The sequence below is a fragment of the Callorhinus ursinus genome, unplaced genomic scaffold (assembly GCF_003265705.2).
Source record: "Callorhinus ursinus isolate GAN/ISIS: 27379988/994484 unplaced genomic scaffold, GSC_fseal_2.0 scaffold15, whole genome shotgun sequence".
In the NCBI taxonomy this organism is placed as follows: Eukaryota; Metazoa; Chordata; class Mammalia; order Carnivora; family Otariidae; genus Callorhinus; species Callorhinus ursinus.
In genome coordinates, this window is record NW_027397077.1 from 8,598,433 (window position 1) to 8,615,435 (window position 17,003).

Genomic DNA, 17,003 nt, shown 5'->3' on the forward strand with positions numbered 1-17,003 from the left:
TGGCCCCCCCCAGTTCCCAGATGCAGTGAGAGTGTCCAGAATGCCCAGGGTGACCTGGCAGGGCCCCCCCAAAGCCACTCCTTTCATTCTCCCGTTACGGGCCCGGGGGTGGGGGGGACGACTGATGAGGTCTCACTCAACAACCCACTTTTATGACAAGCTCAATAAAGTCCATTTTAATTTCAGATTCCTTCACCCTCATGCATACAGAGGTGGAAGCCACCGGGCCCCGGTGAACACAGGTGGAGCAGGAATCAAGGCCACACTGCAGAACCGCCCCCCAACCCTCGAGTGCTTGCTCCTGGACAAACCTGACTCGGATGGGCCCACATTGGGCCTTTTGTCAGATTTAGAGAAAACTCCTGGCGCACCCACCCGATGGGCAGCCCACTGCTAAGCTGCCGTGGGCGGGAAGAGCCAGGCATGGGGCAGAGAGGGGGTCAAACCCCCGTTGAGGCAGCCTGGGGCTACCTCTCCCAGGGGGAGCTGCGATCTTCGGGCCCATTAGGACTCCGAGGTAGCAAACATTTTCAAGTGACTCCTTCAGGTTAAACCAAACGTAGTCCACTCTGCGTATGCGGGCCCCGCCCACGGGGGGCCTTCCACTGGCAGGTGGCGAGCCTCCGGGGGCAGAGAGCAGGTGGGGACAGAAGGGCATAACCTCGGGGGCTCGGGGACGGATGTGAGTCCCACAGGGCTGAATCCCCTTCATTTATTGACCCAAGTCCCATAGTACAAATCCCCGGCCTGCCACCCCCCAAAATTGAGCGAGCTCTTGATTCTTGCTCCCCTGATCACGGTGTCGTTCTCTGCATGATTAGCTGCTGGTTCTCCAGACACTGCTTCAGCTTGTCTTCCGTCAGCGTCAGCCGCTGCTCCAGGATGGAGACCGTCTGCAAAATAAATGGTGGTCAGGCTTCAGAGGACGGAGGGGCTACAGGGCTGCCCTGGGGCTCCCCTCAGCTGGGAGATGAGTGAGCGCCCCTGAGCCTAGGAGGGCCTCTGCCTGTCCAGTGAGGACCACTGCAGGAATATGCCCTCTGGGAGTTAGGCCCTAACTCCGTCTCTGAGCCCCTTCTTGCCTGTCATGGAAGGACAAGGCCAAGCTCGCGGGAGTCCTGGAGACTAGGAGGTGACTCAGGATGGTGGCCAGCACTTCTTAGCTTGACCCATGCTGGCAACGCTTGTCATCATGTTGGCTTCCAGAGGCTGAGCCCTTGGGCTCCCTGGCCTCTCCCGCATACCCAGCATGGCTGACCTGGGGACCTAGCCGTCTGGCTTGCCAAATGCCCCCAGCTGCCGGGGCTGCATGTGCCTCATGGGCCAGGGCCAGTCTCGCAGACATGGCTGCTGGGCAAGGCTGCAAAAAACCCGCCCACCTTCTCTGGCTTTGGACAGAGTGCTGGCAGAGGGGTGGTGCTGTCTGGGAGCCCGTGTGCTCCCCACAGAGCAGCTGGCCCACTGCCCTCAAGGACTCCCCGCCCAGGGCCTGCCCACCAGTCCCACGGCCAACCCCAGCCCTCGCCCAGCCTGCCCCATGCTGGCCATGACGGCTGAGCTCTGCTTCACCTCCTCCTCGAGGGCTGGGTGAGAGCCTGTGCGTGCCAGGCCCGCACCAGGCACGGGGTAAGTCCACCACGAATGAGGCAGGCTTGGTCCCTGTGTGGTGCAGCCTACAGCCAGCAGGAAGGGGTCAGATTAAGAAACAATACTTTCTATTAATTTTACCCATTTGTCTGTAGGCTTTCCCAAGAGGTTTTGCCACCTTCCCTGAGGCTCCAAGGAGGCTCTGGGCCTTCGTCCAGTGAAAAGGAAACTTTCCTTTCATACATTTAATAAAACACTGAAACATTCTGGGAGGGAGTTTCCCCTCTGAGGCTGCTGTAAATTCTCACAGCATCCCGCACGGATGTCGGCTACTCCTCCTGGCGGCTGGCCCTTTCGAAGTGAGCCGGCCTGGGCTGCAGGGGCTCTGAACCCTGGGGTACAGGCCTGAGCCTGAAAAGGTGTACTGCACCCTGAGAGGCAGGGCTGGGCTGAAGGAGATAGTCACACTCTCCCTGTGGTGGCCAGGAGCCGCGTTGGGGGGGGGGTGGGGGGGATGGTCTGTACCTCGTAAAAGTGGCGGCGGAAACAGCCCCTGGCTGGCCCAGAGCAGCATTCCTGGAAGTTTCCACTGGCGGCTGTGAAACGCGCGCTGAGCCAAACTCCAACATCATTCCTCATCCAGACTTTTTCCGAGGGCCCCGGACTCCAGGCCACAGTGGGGGAGCCGGCCGGCTTTTCCTCTTTGCCCACCCCCGCCCCGCCCCTTTTAACTTTTCACAGGGACCAAAGTCTCAAATGTGGAGGCAGTGGGTCCTGGGCCAGTGTCAATACCAGGGCTGCCACACATTTCACGAGGCCTCCACTTAGTTCCACAGGGGTCCCATGCTTCAGCTCGGTAGAAATATGGCCATTTGTCCATATTACATTTCTTTAAGCATAAATGCACACACCTGTTTCATATGCAGCCCCCCCGGAAGGAGGGTGCCAGCCCGGTTGTGGGCCCTTCCTTTGGGAGCTTTGAGGGGGTGCTTCATGGCATGTTATAGACAAAAAAGCTTAAAGTCCACTGCTCCTCAAATCTGCAGCTCCTCCTTCTCCCTGCTGTTCTCCGGCTTCTCCCCTTTTCCAGCTGCGAAAGGCTCTGGAAGAGTCATCATCTCTTGTTTGGTCTCTACTTCCCCTCTCCCCCACACCCCCAGCACACTCTGCCAAGATGCTGAGTGGCAGCCACCATTCAGGGATGAGGTCCACCAGGCTCTTCGTGCTCATATTTGCTCCCGCCCGACCCCCGTCTGAGCCGGACGGATGGGCCGGGAAGAGGGGGACAAGTTTTGGGTATCTGTACATTAGAACGTTGTCCGGCGTTCTCTGCTCCACAAGTTTTCCTTAATAGTCCTACTCTAATAAAAGCATGGGGCGTCGTTTTTGTGGAAAATGGTGTCTCTCAAGGTAAAGTGAAACCTAGAAATCCCAATGCCTAATTTTACTGATGTGCCTTCCCTACACCAGGGAAAAGGTCTCCCCTGCGACGGAATGGCTGCCTTTGGGGCACTTGAGGAGCAGAGGTCCAACACACTCAGGGCTGGCGGTACAGACAGTAAGAGGGCAGGCGGGCCATCTGCAGGGACTCAGCCCAGGCCACCATGGTGCCACCCTGCCTCCTGGCTGCTGGGGCCTACGGGGGGAAGGGGAAAGCACCTGGGATAGCACACAGGCAGGCGAGGGCATCCCCAGCAAGGACTGATTCCGAGCCGTACTGCGTGACCCTGTTCACAGTGTGACCTTCACCTGTTGGTTCAGAGCAACATCCCCGCACCAAGTGTCAGGCGTACAAGCAAGTCTCAGTAAATACGTGCTGCCTCAGCGTCCAGAAGGCAGAGGCGGTAGTCCGCTCCTCCGGCTGCCCAGGGCCACGCCGAGCAGGCCGCTCACCCTGCCTTGTGCTCCGGGTCCCGCCACAGGGGGCCCAGAGACAAGAGGGTGGGGAGGAGCACTACTGAAGCAAACAGCTCGTCTTCCAGACACCAAGCCCCACCCCCCCCCCCACCTTCTCGCCCTCCTTTCACTCAGGGCAAATGAGAGCTGGCCCTGCAAGCAGCCCTGGGCCCACACGGCCCCTTACCTTTCTCTGTGCAGAGGAACGGTGGGCCAGAGGTCTGGTCCCAGCCTCTCCCCCTCATAAGTCCCACAGCTTCTAAGTCCCCAAGGAGGTGCAGGCTGGGTCTGGTGGCAGATGCCAATGAGGGAAGCAGCCCTGCCTGGCCTGGGTGCCTGTGGCCTCTGCCTCTCCAGCAGGGCAAAGGAAGAGTGGAGAAAGGGCTGAGAAGGCCAGGGTTCTGGCTGCTGGGCAGACCTGTCTGGGCAAGGTGGCCCATCTCCTAGGCCTCCTGCATGCTGGGGTCCAAACTCCTCCAGAAAGGTCCCTTCTGTCTGTGGACCTCGGAGAAACCAGGCAACTCATTCCCTCTCCCTGGGCCTTGTGCCATCCGGGCAGCTTACTCTAGAGGCCCCTCTGTAATTGGGGTGTGGAGCTCAGACTCAAAGGGAGACTGGTGGGAAGAGCCAGGACCGGCTCTGGGGAGGGGGGAGGGGGCGGTCATCCTGATGATTTTTGACACACTCTGCTCCAGGGGCTGCTCCTGGCAGCTGACGTTCACGGAGTGCTCATGATACGCCAAGCGCTCTTCAACAATCCTTCAGGGCGGGAGCCCTCGTCATCCCCATTTTTCACATGAGGAAACCAAGCCACAGTGCTATTAAGCAACTTGCCTAAAGTCCCATAGCTTATAAATGACTGGCCAGGGCCGCGAACTGCGGTGGCCCGGCTTCAGAGTTTTGCACTAAGGCACTGGGAGCTGCACCTTGGCTCTGTCCCCATCATGCACTTATTCCTCCCCACCTGCTCCAGCCATGCCCGAGGGCTACTCGCCATGTAACCCCAGGAGGCCTGAGTCCCCCACCCAATGCCCAAACTCAGGTAGCCTGAGGAGGAACCTGTGGATCTCTATTCTTACCCACCAGCAGCCACCTTCTGTCCTGTCCAGGTCACCTGGCCAGGTGGCCCCAGATTAAATGAGCAGAAGCAGTGGGAAGGGACCACCCCCCAGGGTCACCCAGCAGCCCCCTCACACCATTGGGCCACCCTCAGAGGTGGTTCCCAGGCCTCAGATGCCCCCAAACCCCATACAGCAGTCTCTCACCTGACTGAATTATCACGAAAGTCACAATTTTGGCTACAAAAAGGCAATTTTCTATGGATAAAAGGGACATACCAACAAGAACCTTTTAGTAGATACGTGATGAGAAAGTACCCGAACACTTGAATTTTAGATGCTTTCTTTCACCAGGGTGCCATGTCACTCAGCACAAGTGATCAGTTCCCCAACACGCTATGGAACTCACCCACTTCCCTGCTGGCCCCACCCCTCACAACACGGGGCTCGACTGCTCTGCCCCTGAACCACAGTGACAGGAAGCAGAATTCAGACCCCATGCCTGGACACCATCACCCCTGTCCAACACCGCCCACTTCCAAGGTCGCAGCCTTCACCTGCCAGCCACAGGGGAGCCTCACGGGGCAAGGTCACAGAGACCCAGAAGTTTCATCCTCAAAGTCACACCTGTCAGAGGCTCACCTGGCACCCTCTGGCTGCCACACAGGGATGCTCTGGGGAGGGCCTGCATGAGTGTGGTTCGGCCTAACCAGACATACCCACGAGGTATGAACTGCCACCACCTGGTGGTAAGTCAGATGGCCGATGGGAGAAGGGACATTCCCTGAGGCCCTGAACACAGGACCTATCACAGGACAGGACGGCCCGCAAGAAAGGTGGAGAATGGGCTCCAGACAGGACAGGTTAAGTGTGAGGCCCATCTGAGGGCCGGCAGGGGGCCTGAACCAGCAGCAGGGCTATTTTGCATTGCTGACATCATCTTCACTGCTGGGGGTAGAGTGGGGGACACGAGCGGGGGGAGCAGTGGACCCACAAGCCCCTGGGCCCCAGACAGAATCCGGGGCACGATGATGCCAGGGACACTGCTGAAGCCCCCTGGAAAGCAGCCTGGCCCCTCAGTGGGTGACAAGGAAGGGGCAGCCCAACGCAGGGGGCCCAGCAGGGAGGAGGGTGCTGGAGGCGTTGGGGACCAAAGCCAAGAGCATGAGGGAGGCCAGCTCCGGCTGGGGGCGGGGAAGCATCTCCGGAGGAAGATCCTCCCGGGAGAGGCTGAACAAGGGCATCTCATTCGAATCCTCATTTCACTGCTAGGGGACAGCAGACACTGATCTGTCCCCTGTCAAGTCAACATTAACAGGCGAGCGGCTTCTCTCACTCACAGTTCAAGATGTGTAAGACGGTTCATGTAACACCCTGAAGGGCCTTCTGAGTGGGGTATAAAAATAACCGATTTTAAAGTGACAGGCTTGTATTTTTAGTCCCCTAACAACTTGAGTGATGCTCAAAGAAGTGGCACCAAAATGCCAGTCCTCAGCCACATGTCTGGCACCCAGGGCCCCCAGCTCCAAGTGGGAGACAACACAACACGAAGGACATTTCCATACACACCGCGGCTCCGTACCTCACTGCCTTAGACGCCTTTTCCCGACCGGCATCAAGGTCTCTGATGGCTGCCCGAGGCTGCGGGGCCTGGCAGCTGGAGCAGTAGAGGCCAGCTCCCACCCTGTCCCCACGCCCAGCAAGGGCTCAGATGGGCCAGTCTGGGTGCCCTGCGTGGGGCAGAGCTTGGGGTGTGTATCTCCACCGACTTCTGAGGTGGCCAAGGGGACAGCCTCCACTCCTGGTGTGTGACAGGGACTCGGGCATCGGTAGCACTGCCAGAGGCCAAAGTGCGTTTGCAGGGCCTCTGCCCGACCGCGCTCTGCCGGAGAGGGCTGGGAGCCAGGCCTGGGGAGCCAGGATGCTCCCGCGGGCTCTGCACGGGCGTCGTGAGGAGGAGGCCAAGTCCAGTGCTCCCTGAGGGAAGGAATCCCCCAGCCTCGGAGGTGCCGCTCGCCTCACGGAGCAGTGCGCAGTCCTCTCGGGACCACCCTCCCTGCCAGTTCCGCCATCGCGCTTTCCCTGGGCTTGCAGGGCTTCTCCTCTGTCCCTTCTGCCTACTTCCCGGCCTCCCACTTCCTCACGGCATGACCTCCCCCTTCTTTCAGCCCTGCTGGCCTCTTGTTTCTCCCCAGACTGGTTTCCTTTTGAGGCGGGCTTGTCCTGCATTTTCTTGCTCAGCTCTTTCCCCTAGTCCTCGTTTCTACCTCCTTTTCAGGTCTCTTTTTTCATCCCCTTTACACTTGTGTTTGGGGAGAAGGCAAGAAAAGGAGCAGGATGTGTTCACAGAGAGTGAGCTCCAAGTGAAGTCCAGGCCCCTGACAAGGCTTGCCTACTCTGGGGCTGACAGACCTGGGAAGGAGAGCTCCAACTCTGACCAGGACTCGGGAGGCCTCTGTGAGGAGACAACACAAGACAGGCTGAAGGAAATACGTTTCAAACACCAGCTACAGCAGGTACAAAGGCCCTGAGGCACAGAAGACTATGGCACACTTGGAACTATCAAGGAGGTCAGTGTGGTTGGTCTGGAGTGACTGAACAGGGAAGAGAGTGTGGTGGCCATGAGGAAGGTGGAGGAGGGGCCCCAGGGCCCTCAGCCAAAAAGGGACAGGAACAGGGAGGCCTCCATTCCCTGGCACTGCCTTATCACACTCACAGGTCTGAGCAAGTTTCAGTGGCCGGTTTTCAGAGCAGGTTCCAGAGTGAGTCTTGGGGAAGAGGCTCGGGTCGGGAACTGACCGTGGTCAAGTGGTGCCTCAGCTGGACGTGAAATGGAAGGGAGTGACCTGGCACTTCAGAACACAGACCCAGGGCAGACCCCCTGAGCCAGGGCCCTTCCAGCAGCGGCTCCTCCACCAGGGTACAGGGTGTCAGGTCCGCCACATGCCATCAACAAGAGGCTCTGGCTCATGGGGGCTTCTAGGCACTGGCGTGGCCTTAGCGCCGGTCCTGTCTGGGCTGGCTTCCGGCAAAGCTGCTCGGCCACGACTAACAGCGAGCAACGTGTTGGAAGAAGGGAGAAAGACAGAGGGAGACCAGCCAGCCATTCCATGTCCCTCCCTCGGATATTCGGCCAGTTCCCTACAGAAGGCTCCCGCACGCGGAGGCCGCGCTCTAGGCTTCCCCACAGCACTGCCCCGTCCCAGCCTTCTCTCCTGCAGCCCCCTCCCCAGCCAGGGCACTTCTCCACGTCCACCTCGTGCTCTCAGTAGTGCCCTGGGTGGAGCATGGAGCCCCACTTAGGTGGTTTTTATGGTCACCATCCCCTCCCGGGCCTCCCCGGAACATGGAAGACAGGTGGCCCGGAGGTGGACAGGGGGCATGGGCGGGAGAGCTCACCTCCGGCCACACGCCCCCCTCGAGCACTCTGCTGGGCTCGGGGCATGGTGGTGAGGGGAACTAAAGCAGCCCTGGGACGGCCGTGTAGCAGGAAGCCAGGAGGCCGAGCCGCCGGTGTCTGAAGGGGGCAGGACGGGCAGTGAGGCAGGAGGGTGACGTGGTTGGGGGGGGTGCCACACGAGGTGTGTGCCAGGGGTGACGTGGTCGGGGGGGGGGCCACGGGGGGTGGGTGCGGGGGGGGCGGGGGTGGGGGGGGGTGCCACACGAGGTGTGTGCCAGGGCCGCGGAGCGGGGAGACGGTCAGAGGGAGGGAAGGGAAGTATGCAGGGCAGAGGCAGCACTGGGCAAAGGCCGGGAGAGGGCAGTGGGAGCGGTGAGCACAGGAGGGTGCTGGGGCGGGTGGGGGCCGCAGGAAGGGCTGACGGGGCGCAGGAAACCAATCCCGTGACTGGATCATGCTGTCCACGACCCTTCTGGCTGCTGAGTCAGGCAGGGCAATGCCCTCACGTCAGGGCTCTGCTCGAGGAGTGTCCTCACGGGATCCAAGCAGGCTACCCCTGCCCCAGGGCCCTCAACGAGTGGCGGGTACCCTAGGCCCCACCTTCCACCTCAGCTTCCCGGGACTCCCGGGTCCTTCACCTCCACACTGCTTCTGCCATGTCCCTTTCCTGTGCAGGAGCTCAGGGATAAAGGTTGGACTCAAGGCCCACATTGCCTGTTACTACCACTCTCTCTGACCAAAGCCACCTACCTAAAGCCCCACTCCAACCCTCTTCCCCCTGAAGTCCTCCTGGTCCCAGCCCCACACTTGGTGCCTGTGCTCCCCCCCTCCCAGGATGTCCTGGCCATAGCACTGGGGCGGGCCCTTAGAAAATGCTGTCACGGTAACCCCCAGTCCCCACCTTTGTCCTGTGTGGTAAGGGCACAGGCTCCAGAGCTGTCCTTCCTGGGTTCAAATCCGAATTTGACTACTAACTTGCTGAGTTGCCCTGGGCAAGTTACCTGACTCAAGGCTTCAGATTCCCCGTCTGTACAACGCATCTCTCCAGGCTCCACTGTCATACCATATTAACAGCTAATGTTTATGTGGCCCCCGCTCTGGACATGGGGGTATCCTGTGGGCAACATGGCTCCCCACCTGACAGGGGCCACGGCTGAGCTCTGGGCTGCAGGGAGCCTCGGGCACAGATGGGGCTTGATGGGGCCCAGAAGAAGGCGGCCTGTGGTCAGGCCTGGTAGGGACTGAGCCATCAGGGCACGTGGGGGTCTGGCTGCTCCTTAAAGTTCTCTTGTGACGGAAAGTTCCTTTTAATCACTTCCAGGCTTGTGGTTGCTTTGGGCTCCTCCAGGAGGTCTCCCACAGAGGCTGGGGCATCCCAACCCCCTCCCCCCAACCCAGAAGCCAGATTCCTGGTGGTAGTGTCCCAGGCGTCCTGGGGCTTAGGGAGAGGGCACAGCTGCCCAACCACACCACCGGGGACCCTGGTTGGTGCCAGGCTGCGGGAAACGTCCTGGCGTTGGCCATTGGCTCAACGCCCCTGTCTCGACTGTGCCGCACAGAATGTCTAACTTTCCTTTGGTTTCATAGCAAAGATGGAAAAATGTGGAATTAATCTCCCCTGTAGCATGGTTTTGACTTCACTCAGATTTTAAAGATCTAAAACAGATGCAAGAAAAGGGGAATCTCTTTGCTGTGGGGTCTTGTGAGTTATCAAAACAAAGCGGGGCTGCCAGGCTCAGCGCCCGCACAGCTCTACCTCATCTCCTGCCAGCCCCAGCTTCGTCTGCTGGTGTACGTCTGTGTGTGTGTGTGTGTGTGTGTGCACGTGCATGTGTGCACACGCAGGGCCGTCTTGCGGATGGTGCCCTGGCCAGCCAGTTGCCATATGTCAGGGGTGAACGGGGGCCGGAAGGGCCAGCATGGCTTCCTGGGAATGCGGCTGCTGGTCTGAGCCCTGCCCTCCCCGCCAGCCAAGACTCTGCCTCTCTGCCCCAGCCTCTGTCCAGTGCCCCGTGGTCTGTGGTCTTGGAGTCAAAGGTGCAAACGCCGGCCCTCAACAGCCGTTGACCTCCATCGCTCTGAAGGCCAGCTTCACGAAGACAGGGGGTTTTGTCTATTCTTGCTCACCGCTGTCTTCCTGTTTCTAGGCACAGCTCCTGGCACATAGTAGGTGCCACCCTGGGCTCGGGATGGACAAATGCAGGCCCTGAGTGCCACCAAGATGCAGAGAATTCAGGTCCTCCACCAGCCAGCCCAGGTCCCCTGGAGCCCGCCTGGCTAGTGAGGACCCCTCCTCCCACAGCTTGGGCCTTGGACCCGGCAGGCTCGAGGGGACAGTGGGGGAGGGATTGGAGGGTAGGTAGGCCAGAGGGGCCCCTGTCAGCTGGCCCTGGCCTCAGCAGGATGTGGGGGTGCACAGAGTGGGGTGGGAGTCCAGGAAGCAACCCACTTCCTCCCCCTCCCACCTCAGGCCTCATTTGATGAGGGCTAACAGCTTTGAGCTCTGAACTTCAGAGGGGAAGAAATGGGCAATTCCCTCTCACGCTGACGTCTTACAGACTAACTTGCCCAGGATCACACACAGCTGATGCACAACAAAATGTGTTTCTGAAGAAATTCCTCTCAATCTCTCTGGGCTCAGCAACTGTCTTTTTAACCAACCCCTTTCACCCCCCAGTTTGCTGCTAACAATACAAAATGAGCCTTTGTCCCTCGAGCCCACAGGTCCATGTTTCTGTTTCACATTATCTCAGGGATATAGGATTTCTCTGACGTTTCTGCAGCCCCCCAGCCCCCACCTCTACTGAGGATTAGCTCTCTTCGGGAAGCACATGAAACACTATTTTCTATTGGTGGATTAGCCATGGGATTAAGGAATCTTGGCTAATTTACCTTCCTTGCGGCTTAAAAGCAGCTCCTTTTAAATGAACACAGGCTTTTCCATCTTACTACTTACCCCCACAAGAAAAGGTATAAAGTGGGTCCACTCATCACCATCCATAAAACCGAATGCTCCTGGGATCCATGGGGTGCTACCCACACCAGGACAGAAGATCTGAGCTGCATATCCCACCCACACTGGCTTGAGTTCAAGCTCATCTCTTTGTCAGCCCTGGGCAGGCCACCAGGGAGGCAAGGATCTAACCGGGACAGGGCCTAAGGTGCAGGATGCCAATCACTGCTCGGCCACAGGCTCTGCTGTACTCTGACTCCAGGGTGAGTCCAAACAGGGCTAAGCATGGGGCGTGAACCTTGGCTCGGACCACCTTCTGCATTCCATTTCTTCGGAAGTTGACTTTTCCAACAATCCGTAATCCAATATGGTAGTTAATTTACCACAACCTGATAAAACACCATCATCCCAAGTCAGACAGACTGTCAGGTAGCTTGTTGGAGGACTCAGGACCGCCTGGCAAGCAGGAGGTAGCCCTAGCCCAACAGGCCCAGCTCAGGGAAGAAGGGCTCACAGGATTCCCCTGCCCTGCCAAGGACCCACTGGCCCATGGTAGGAAACCTACCCTCTCATCTTGGATGGTTTTCTGGAGCCACCAGCTGGGCCCAAATCAGAAAGGGGGGGGCATGGACCTGCTCCCCGAGAAGCCATGCCTCTCTGAGTTGAAAGCATCTTTCTGCCTTTTTTCGTCTGCCAAGGGAGAGGGTCTGTACCGGCAGTCCAGGCCCGGAGAGGGCCCTCCACGGGGCAGGAGGACGGGAGTGGCCAGCCCAACTGTAGCTCTCCCTGCCCGTTCTAGTGGCACTTCATTTGGGAGAGTGCCAAATGGACACAGGGTCAGCTGTGACTTGGTTCATCACAGAGCCATGTAGGCCAATTTGGGACTGCCTGTCACAACCGGAACACTCATAGGCCCCTTCACGTGGCCAGTGCTTATTAGCACCCTTCCCTGGAGGGCCCCTGGGTCCCCAGCAGAGCGCAAGCAAACCACCCACAGTCCCCTTCTTCCCTCCTCTAGAGTAATCCCAGAGTCAGTCTGAACGAGATGCCCCTGCATGGGCCCTATTATCCCACTCCAGCCCCCGCTCCCCCTCCCCCCCGCCGAGCTGGCTCAGGGCCTCACAGGAGAACTCTCCTAGGACCGTGAACATTCTGGGGCCCCCCCGAGGTAACCGCAGCCATCCCAAGCCCATCTGGTGGGCGGGGGCTTTCGGTCTGCAGCTTCTTTGGAGAGGGGAGGGGTACTTTGGCCACGACGGCAGACAGCAGAGAAGAGGGAGCTGCTGTGCAGCCCCCCACGCACTCATGAACACGAGCCTGTCCTGCCTTTGAGTGCCGCTAGCAGCACCAGCTTTTGCTTTTTGCAAGGCCAGAGGAGCCTGTGGATACACTGCCAAAAGGAGCAACAGGGCTGGGGAAGGGCCAGGGCCCAGCCCCTCTGCAACCGGCTAGAGTCAGACCCCAAGTACACCTCTAACACAGACCACAGAGTGTCTGGTCCCCAGGAAGCAGCCTTTTGACAGAGGATAAACAAATCTCTTGTCTCCAAACCCCAAGTGGCGGGAGCGCAGGCTGTCCTGAACTTGACTTTGCCCAAGGGCAGCTCTTGAATGTCTGTACAGAGGACGACAGCTAGATCCCCTCTGGTCTAGGTAGGCCAGGTGGCCAGAGGTGCTGATGTGGAGAGAGGGCCCATGTTGGTGGCAACCGGCAATCACCACCCCAGGTCACTGCCCGTCTCTGAGGGCTGCGTGCCCTCTAGAAACAGGGGTCCTGGCAGGGGGTGGGGGTGGCTGGGCAGGAGACTTTCACTCTACACCTTCCCGACGAGTTCGGTCCCGGCGCACCTGGGAGGGCTGGCCCCCAGCTAAAATGGCACAACTGCTTAAAAATCGAGAGTCTGTTTGTACAAACAACAGTTCATCTGCCCAGGAAAGAGGTATCCTGAGAGCCCCAGAGAGTGGTCAGGCAGGCCCTGCATTCCCATCTTCCCTACCAGCATGGAACTAGGTGCCTCACCCAAGCAGCCCATCAAACAGGGAACTGCCAGGACCACGGTGGGGAGGGTCGGGATGTCTCAAAACAAAGAGGCCATTCTATCTAACCCCCCAAAGCACACAGACAAAAATCCTTAGCCTTGTTGAGTTAGATCAGCAGAGTTACAACCTGGATATTTCACAAACTCAAATGTCAGAGGCCCAAACCAGTGGGGCTGGGTGGGCCTGCCCCCGACTGCTTCCCACTGCACGCATGTTCTAGTCCTGGAGCCCAGCGGCCCCTGGTGAGTCACAGGAACCTGAACGTGACATCACAGCATTGCTGTGGCCAGCCTGAAGCACGGGTGCCATAAAAAAACATAGTTGGAGCAGGAATTTCATGGTTTGGTATTTTTAAAAAGCAGCAAGATGTGAAACTAGAGTCGAAAATAACTCTGCTGTGGGCTTCTGAGGCAAAACCGCCAAGCCATTTGTTGGGCCCAGGCCCCTCGCTGTAGCCCCCTCAGCTCCTGGGTACTGTCCACGCCTCAGCGCCCCACCCCTTGCCCTTGAGGAAGATCCAGGGACTCTGCAACTCCCAGACACCACCCAAACCCCTGTCACTCAGGAGTCGCAAAGGAAGCAAAGGGGGCCAACGCAGGAGGTGAGCTTGTGCAGCAAGGCTAGTTGTGGAAAGCAGCCTCTCCCTCCTCACTGGTGAGTTTTCTAGCATCTGTGAAAGGGTCGCCCAGATCACCTGACACACCCCCACAAGAACGTGAGAGGAAAGGTCCGAGCCTCTGTCTGGATACACACTGAATGCCCATCCCCAAGCAGGCAGGCCTGGCAACCACAGGGCCCACCCTGGAGTCCTTCCTCAAAGGGAGGGGAGATAGGAAGGCGACTCATGGAAAGAAGGCCCTAAGGGAAGTCCCGGCCCCACGTGAGGTGCCAACCTCTGCTGCCTACCCCATGGGTTAGGCGGATGGGCAGTGCCTAAGGGCTCCCCTCTACAGAGGAGGAACCCAAGGCCTACTCAGATCTACACAGACAGAAGGAGACAAAGCTGGGCCAGAGCAGCTGGGGCTTTTTTTCTGGACCTCACAGTCCTCTAAGGTTGAGCCAACTTTCTCAGGAAGAGAAGAGCAGGTCAGTGACCCATGGTAGCCATATGACAGGTGTGTGTTCTCTCTAGTGTGTGTGTGTGTGTGTGTGTGTGTGTGTGTGTGTGTGTGTGTGTGTGTGTGTGTGTACAGGGTCATGAGAGGAAGAGGGGGTACCCACTCTCTCTAGGGTGTGTGTGTGTGTGTGTGTGTGTGTGGACAGGGTCATGAGAGGAAGAGGGGGTACCCACTCAGCCCTAGCAGTTCCTGAGAATTCCCACGTCGGGTTTTGAGGAGCAGAAAGTTTCCAAAGAAAAACCTAAACCCGGGGCGCCTGGGTGGCTCAGTCATTTCAACATCTGCCTTTGGCTCAGATCATGATCTCAGGGTCCTGGGATCGAGCCCCGCATTGGGCTGCTTGCTCATGGGGGAACCTGCTTCTCCCTCTCCCGCTCCCCGCTTGTGTTCTCTCACTTTCTCTCTCAAATAAACAAAATCTTTTAAAAAAAAAGAAAAAGAAAGAAAGAGAGAGAGAGAGAAAGAAAAAAAAGAAAAGAAAAACCTAAACTCCATTGTTAGGAAATACATTTTCCCCAACAACCATTAGGATAACTAGATTCAAAAAACAGCTATCACAATAAGTATACGTCTTTGAAGACCTTCAATCTTGGCCCAATGCCTGGGTCCAGGTTCAAGGCTCCCACCTAACGGGCCCCATGACCCATCCCTGATTTTCAACAGCCCCCGTGTACCCCAGTCCCCCAGGGCTCCCCTCCCTGGACCTGAGGAAAGATCTCTTCTTTCTCTCCCTCTAGTCAGACCACTAGAGTCTCATTGGCAGCTCAAGGGCATTCCTAGGACTCAAGTCCAGCAGCTGCAGAGGCCTGTGGAACGTCCACTCCCAACACTCCTGTGTTACCTGGCCAGCCTGGTACTTTCGCACACTTTCCTGGGAGCACACAGACGTCGTGCTGTGCTCCATGGAACAGCTGGTGCCGGTCTAACATATCCAGTTAACCAAGGGCTTCCCAACAGTGCTCAGAGACATGAGCTGGCTTGGCGGTCCCCACTCTATAAGGCTCTGGGGAACAATGTCACCTGCCCAAAGTTTCCCAGGGGATGAATGATGGGGTCGGTCCTCAAATCCAGGAGGGCAGGTGTGTCCAAGCTGATGGGCAGGTGGCTCACTCTGCTCCCCACAGTTGGCAGGGCTGTGTAAGGCCAGACAGACCCCAGCTGTCTGGAACATGGCATCCAGCTGGCATTGGGGTCCAAGGAGCACAGTGGAGGTTTCAGTGAAGCCCCAGACAGCACCCTCACAGGGGTAAGGAGGGGTTCTCCTACACAAAAAAGGGCCAGGGCAAGGGGGTGTACTCTCCGGCCCGGGACCTCAAGGCCACCAGGCTCTGTGATCACAGAGCAAGAACGTCTAGCCTTAACTCTCAGGAAGATCAAGTTTGGCTTGCAGATGGACTCCTCGATGAAGCCATCCCCGACTACCCCAAAACTCTCTAGCAGGGGAAGCTGGGGAGCCCTGGCCTAGTGTGGGCTGAGCTCAGGATCACCCGGCATCCTGGAGAAGTCCCAGGCTGAGTGGCCCCTGGGGCCCGTTACTCACACCCTATCCAAGCCTGGCATGATGCTAGCTGCTGGGCACTAGGTGGGAAGATGACATGAGGGCCACGAAGGAGAGCCCCTGGAAAGTTGCAGGGCTCAGATAAACAGAGGGAGGAGAACACGACGCCCGCCCTCTGTGGACTTCCCATCTACAACAACACTGTAGGGAGGCCTGCCGGGCCGGGCCAGGCCAAAGAACACACCCACTTGGGAGATGGACAAAGGCCTATGGACCTTGCAACGCATTCCAAAGTTATCGCCCCAAACGGGTACACTTTTGAAGAACAATGTATGCATTTTATGGAAAAGGCATTCCTAAAAAAACAAAACGGTACAACCCCAACTGGGGAGTCAGAGGGCTGGATTTCGGAAGCTGCACACGGCCCGAGGAGAGTTTACTTCCCGGGGGGACGACGAGCCTTTTGCCCGCTCGCTGGACCCAGACGCGGAGAGGGCTCAGGCAAGGAAGGGAACCTGCCACCTCCGCTGCGAGGGCTGAGGCATGGCTCTTCTGGGCAAGGAGATAGTGGGGACCGGCGGAGGGGGTGCTGCTATGACCCCCCCGCCACCCCTGCCAGGCCCTGACTAATGACAAGGGCAGCACATGGTGCTGCTGAGCACTGCTCAGAGAGCCTCACAGGAGCTGACACATCCAATCCTCACAGCAGGCCTGTGAAGTGGCTATTCTTATCAGCTCTGTGTTCCACATTTGGAAACTGAGGCACAGAGGTTAGGCACCTTGCCCGAGGTCACTGGGATGTACACCCAAGCAAGCTGAGTCACCACTCCCCATGGGCGCACTCAGCCACCTGACCTCTGGGCCACTGAAGAGGACGGAGACTGGTCCCGGGCCTTCAGACTGGCGCAAATGGGCCATGAACATCCAGAGAGGAGGACGCGGTCACTGGGCCACAGCAGCCTGCTGAGCGGGAAGGCAGGCTCCGAGGGCTGTGAGCTTCCACAATGGGGTGTCCTGCTCGTGGCACCCAGGGGCCGAAGGCTCTGTGACTCACTCAGTAAACATCCCCAGCCACTGCAGCCCCCATAGTTCTTCCTTGGAGGATGTTCTGCGGGATGGAGGAGCGAAGGACCCGGAAGGCAACTTCCCTCTCAGAAGCCTCTTTGAAGTAGACTTCCTTGCGGGGGAGGGAAGGGGCAGTGACGGGGTGAGACAGAGAACAACGTGATTCAGACAACTCTGAAGTAGGAGTCCATGCTGGGGTAGCTGAGACAGCCCTGCCCCTCCAGAGCACAGAGCTACACCAAGACGGTGAGGAGTGCTCGCTGAGGGGGTAGCATGGGAGGCCAATACCCACAGACCAAGGAGGCTCAGCGCCCAGCTGCGACCCACATGGGGAGCTATGCACAGCAGGGTCACCTGGTTCTAGGCCTCGGGGGAGCCTCTAGAGATGG

At 58.4% G+C, this 17,003-nt stretch overlaps 1 protein-coding gene across 3 annotated transcripts in view; it reads right to left on the reverse strand.

Moving 5' to 3' along the window:
• Positions 1-694: 694 nt before the first annotated feature.
• POC1A (POC1 centriolar protein A) overlaps positions 695-17,003 on the reverse strand; it is a 70,248-nt gene continuing 53,939 nt past the window's right edge. For all 3 annotated transcript variants that reach the window (XM_073901313.1, XM_025885165.2, XM_073901314.1), the window contains one exon: positions 695-893. In XM_073901313.1, coding sequence (XP_073757414.1) covers positions 795-893 — 99 coding nt within the window. In that variant the 3' untranslated portion in view covers positions 695-794. The remainder of the gene's footprint in view (positions 894-17,003) is intronic.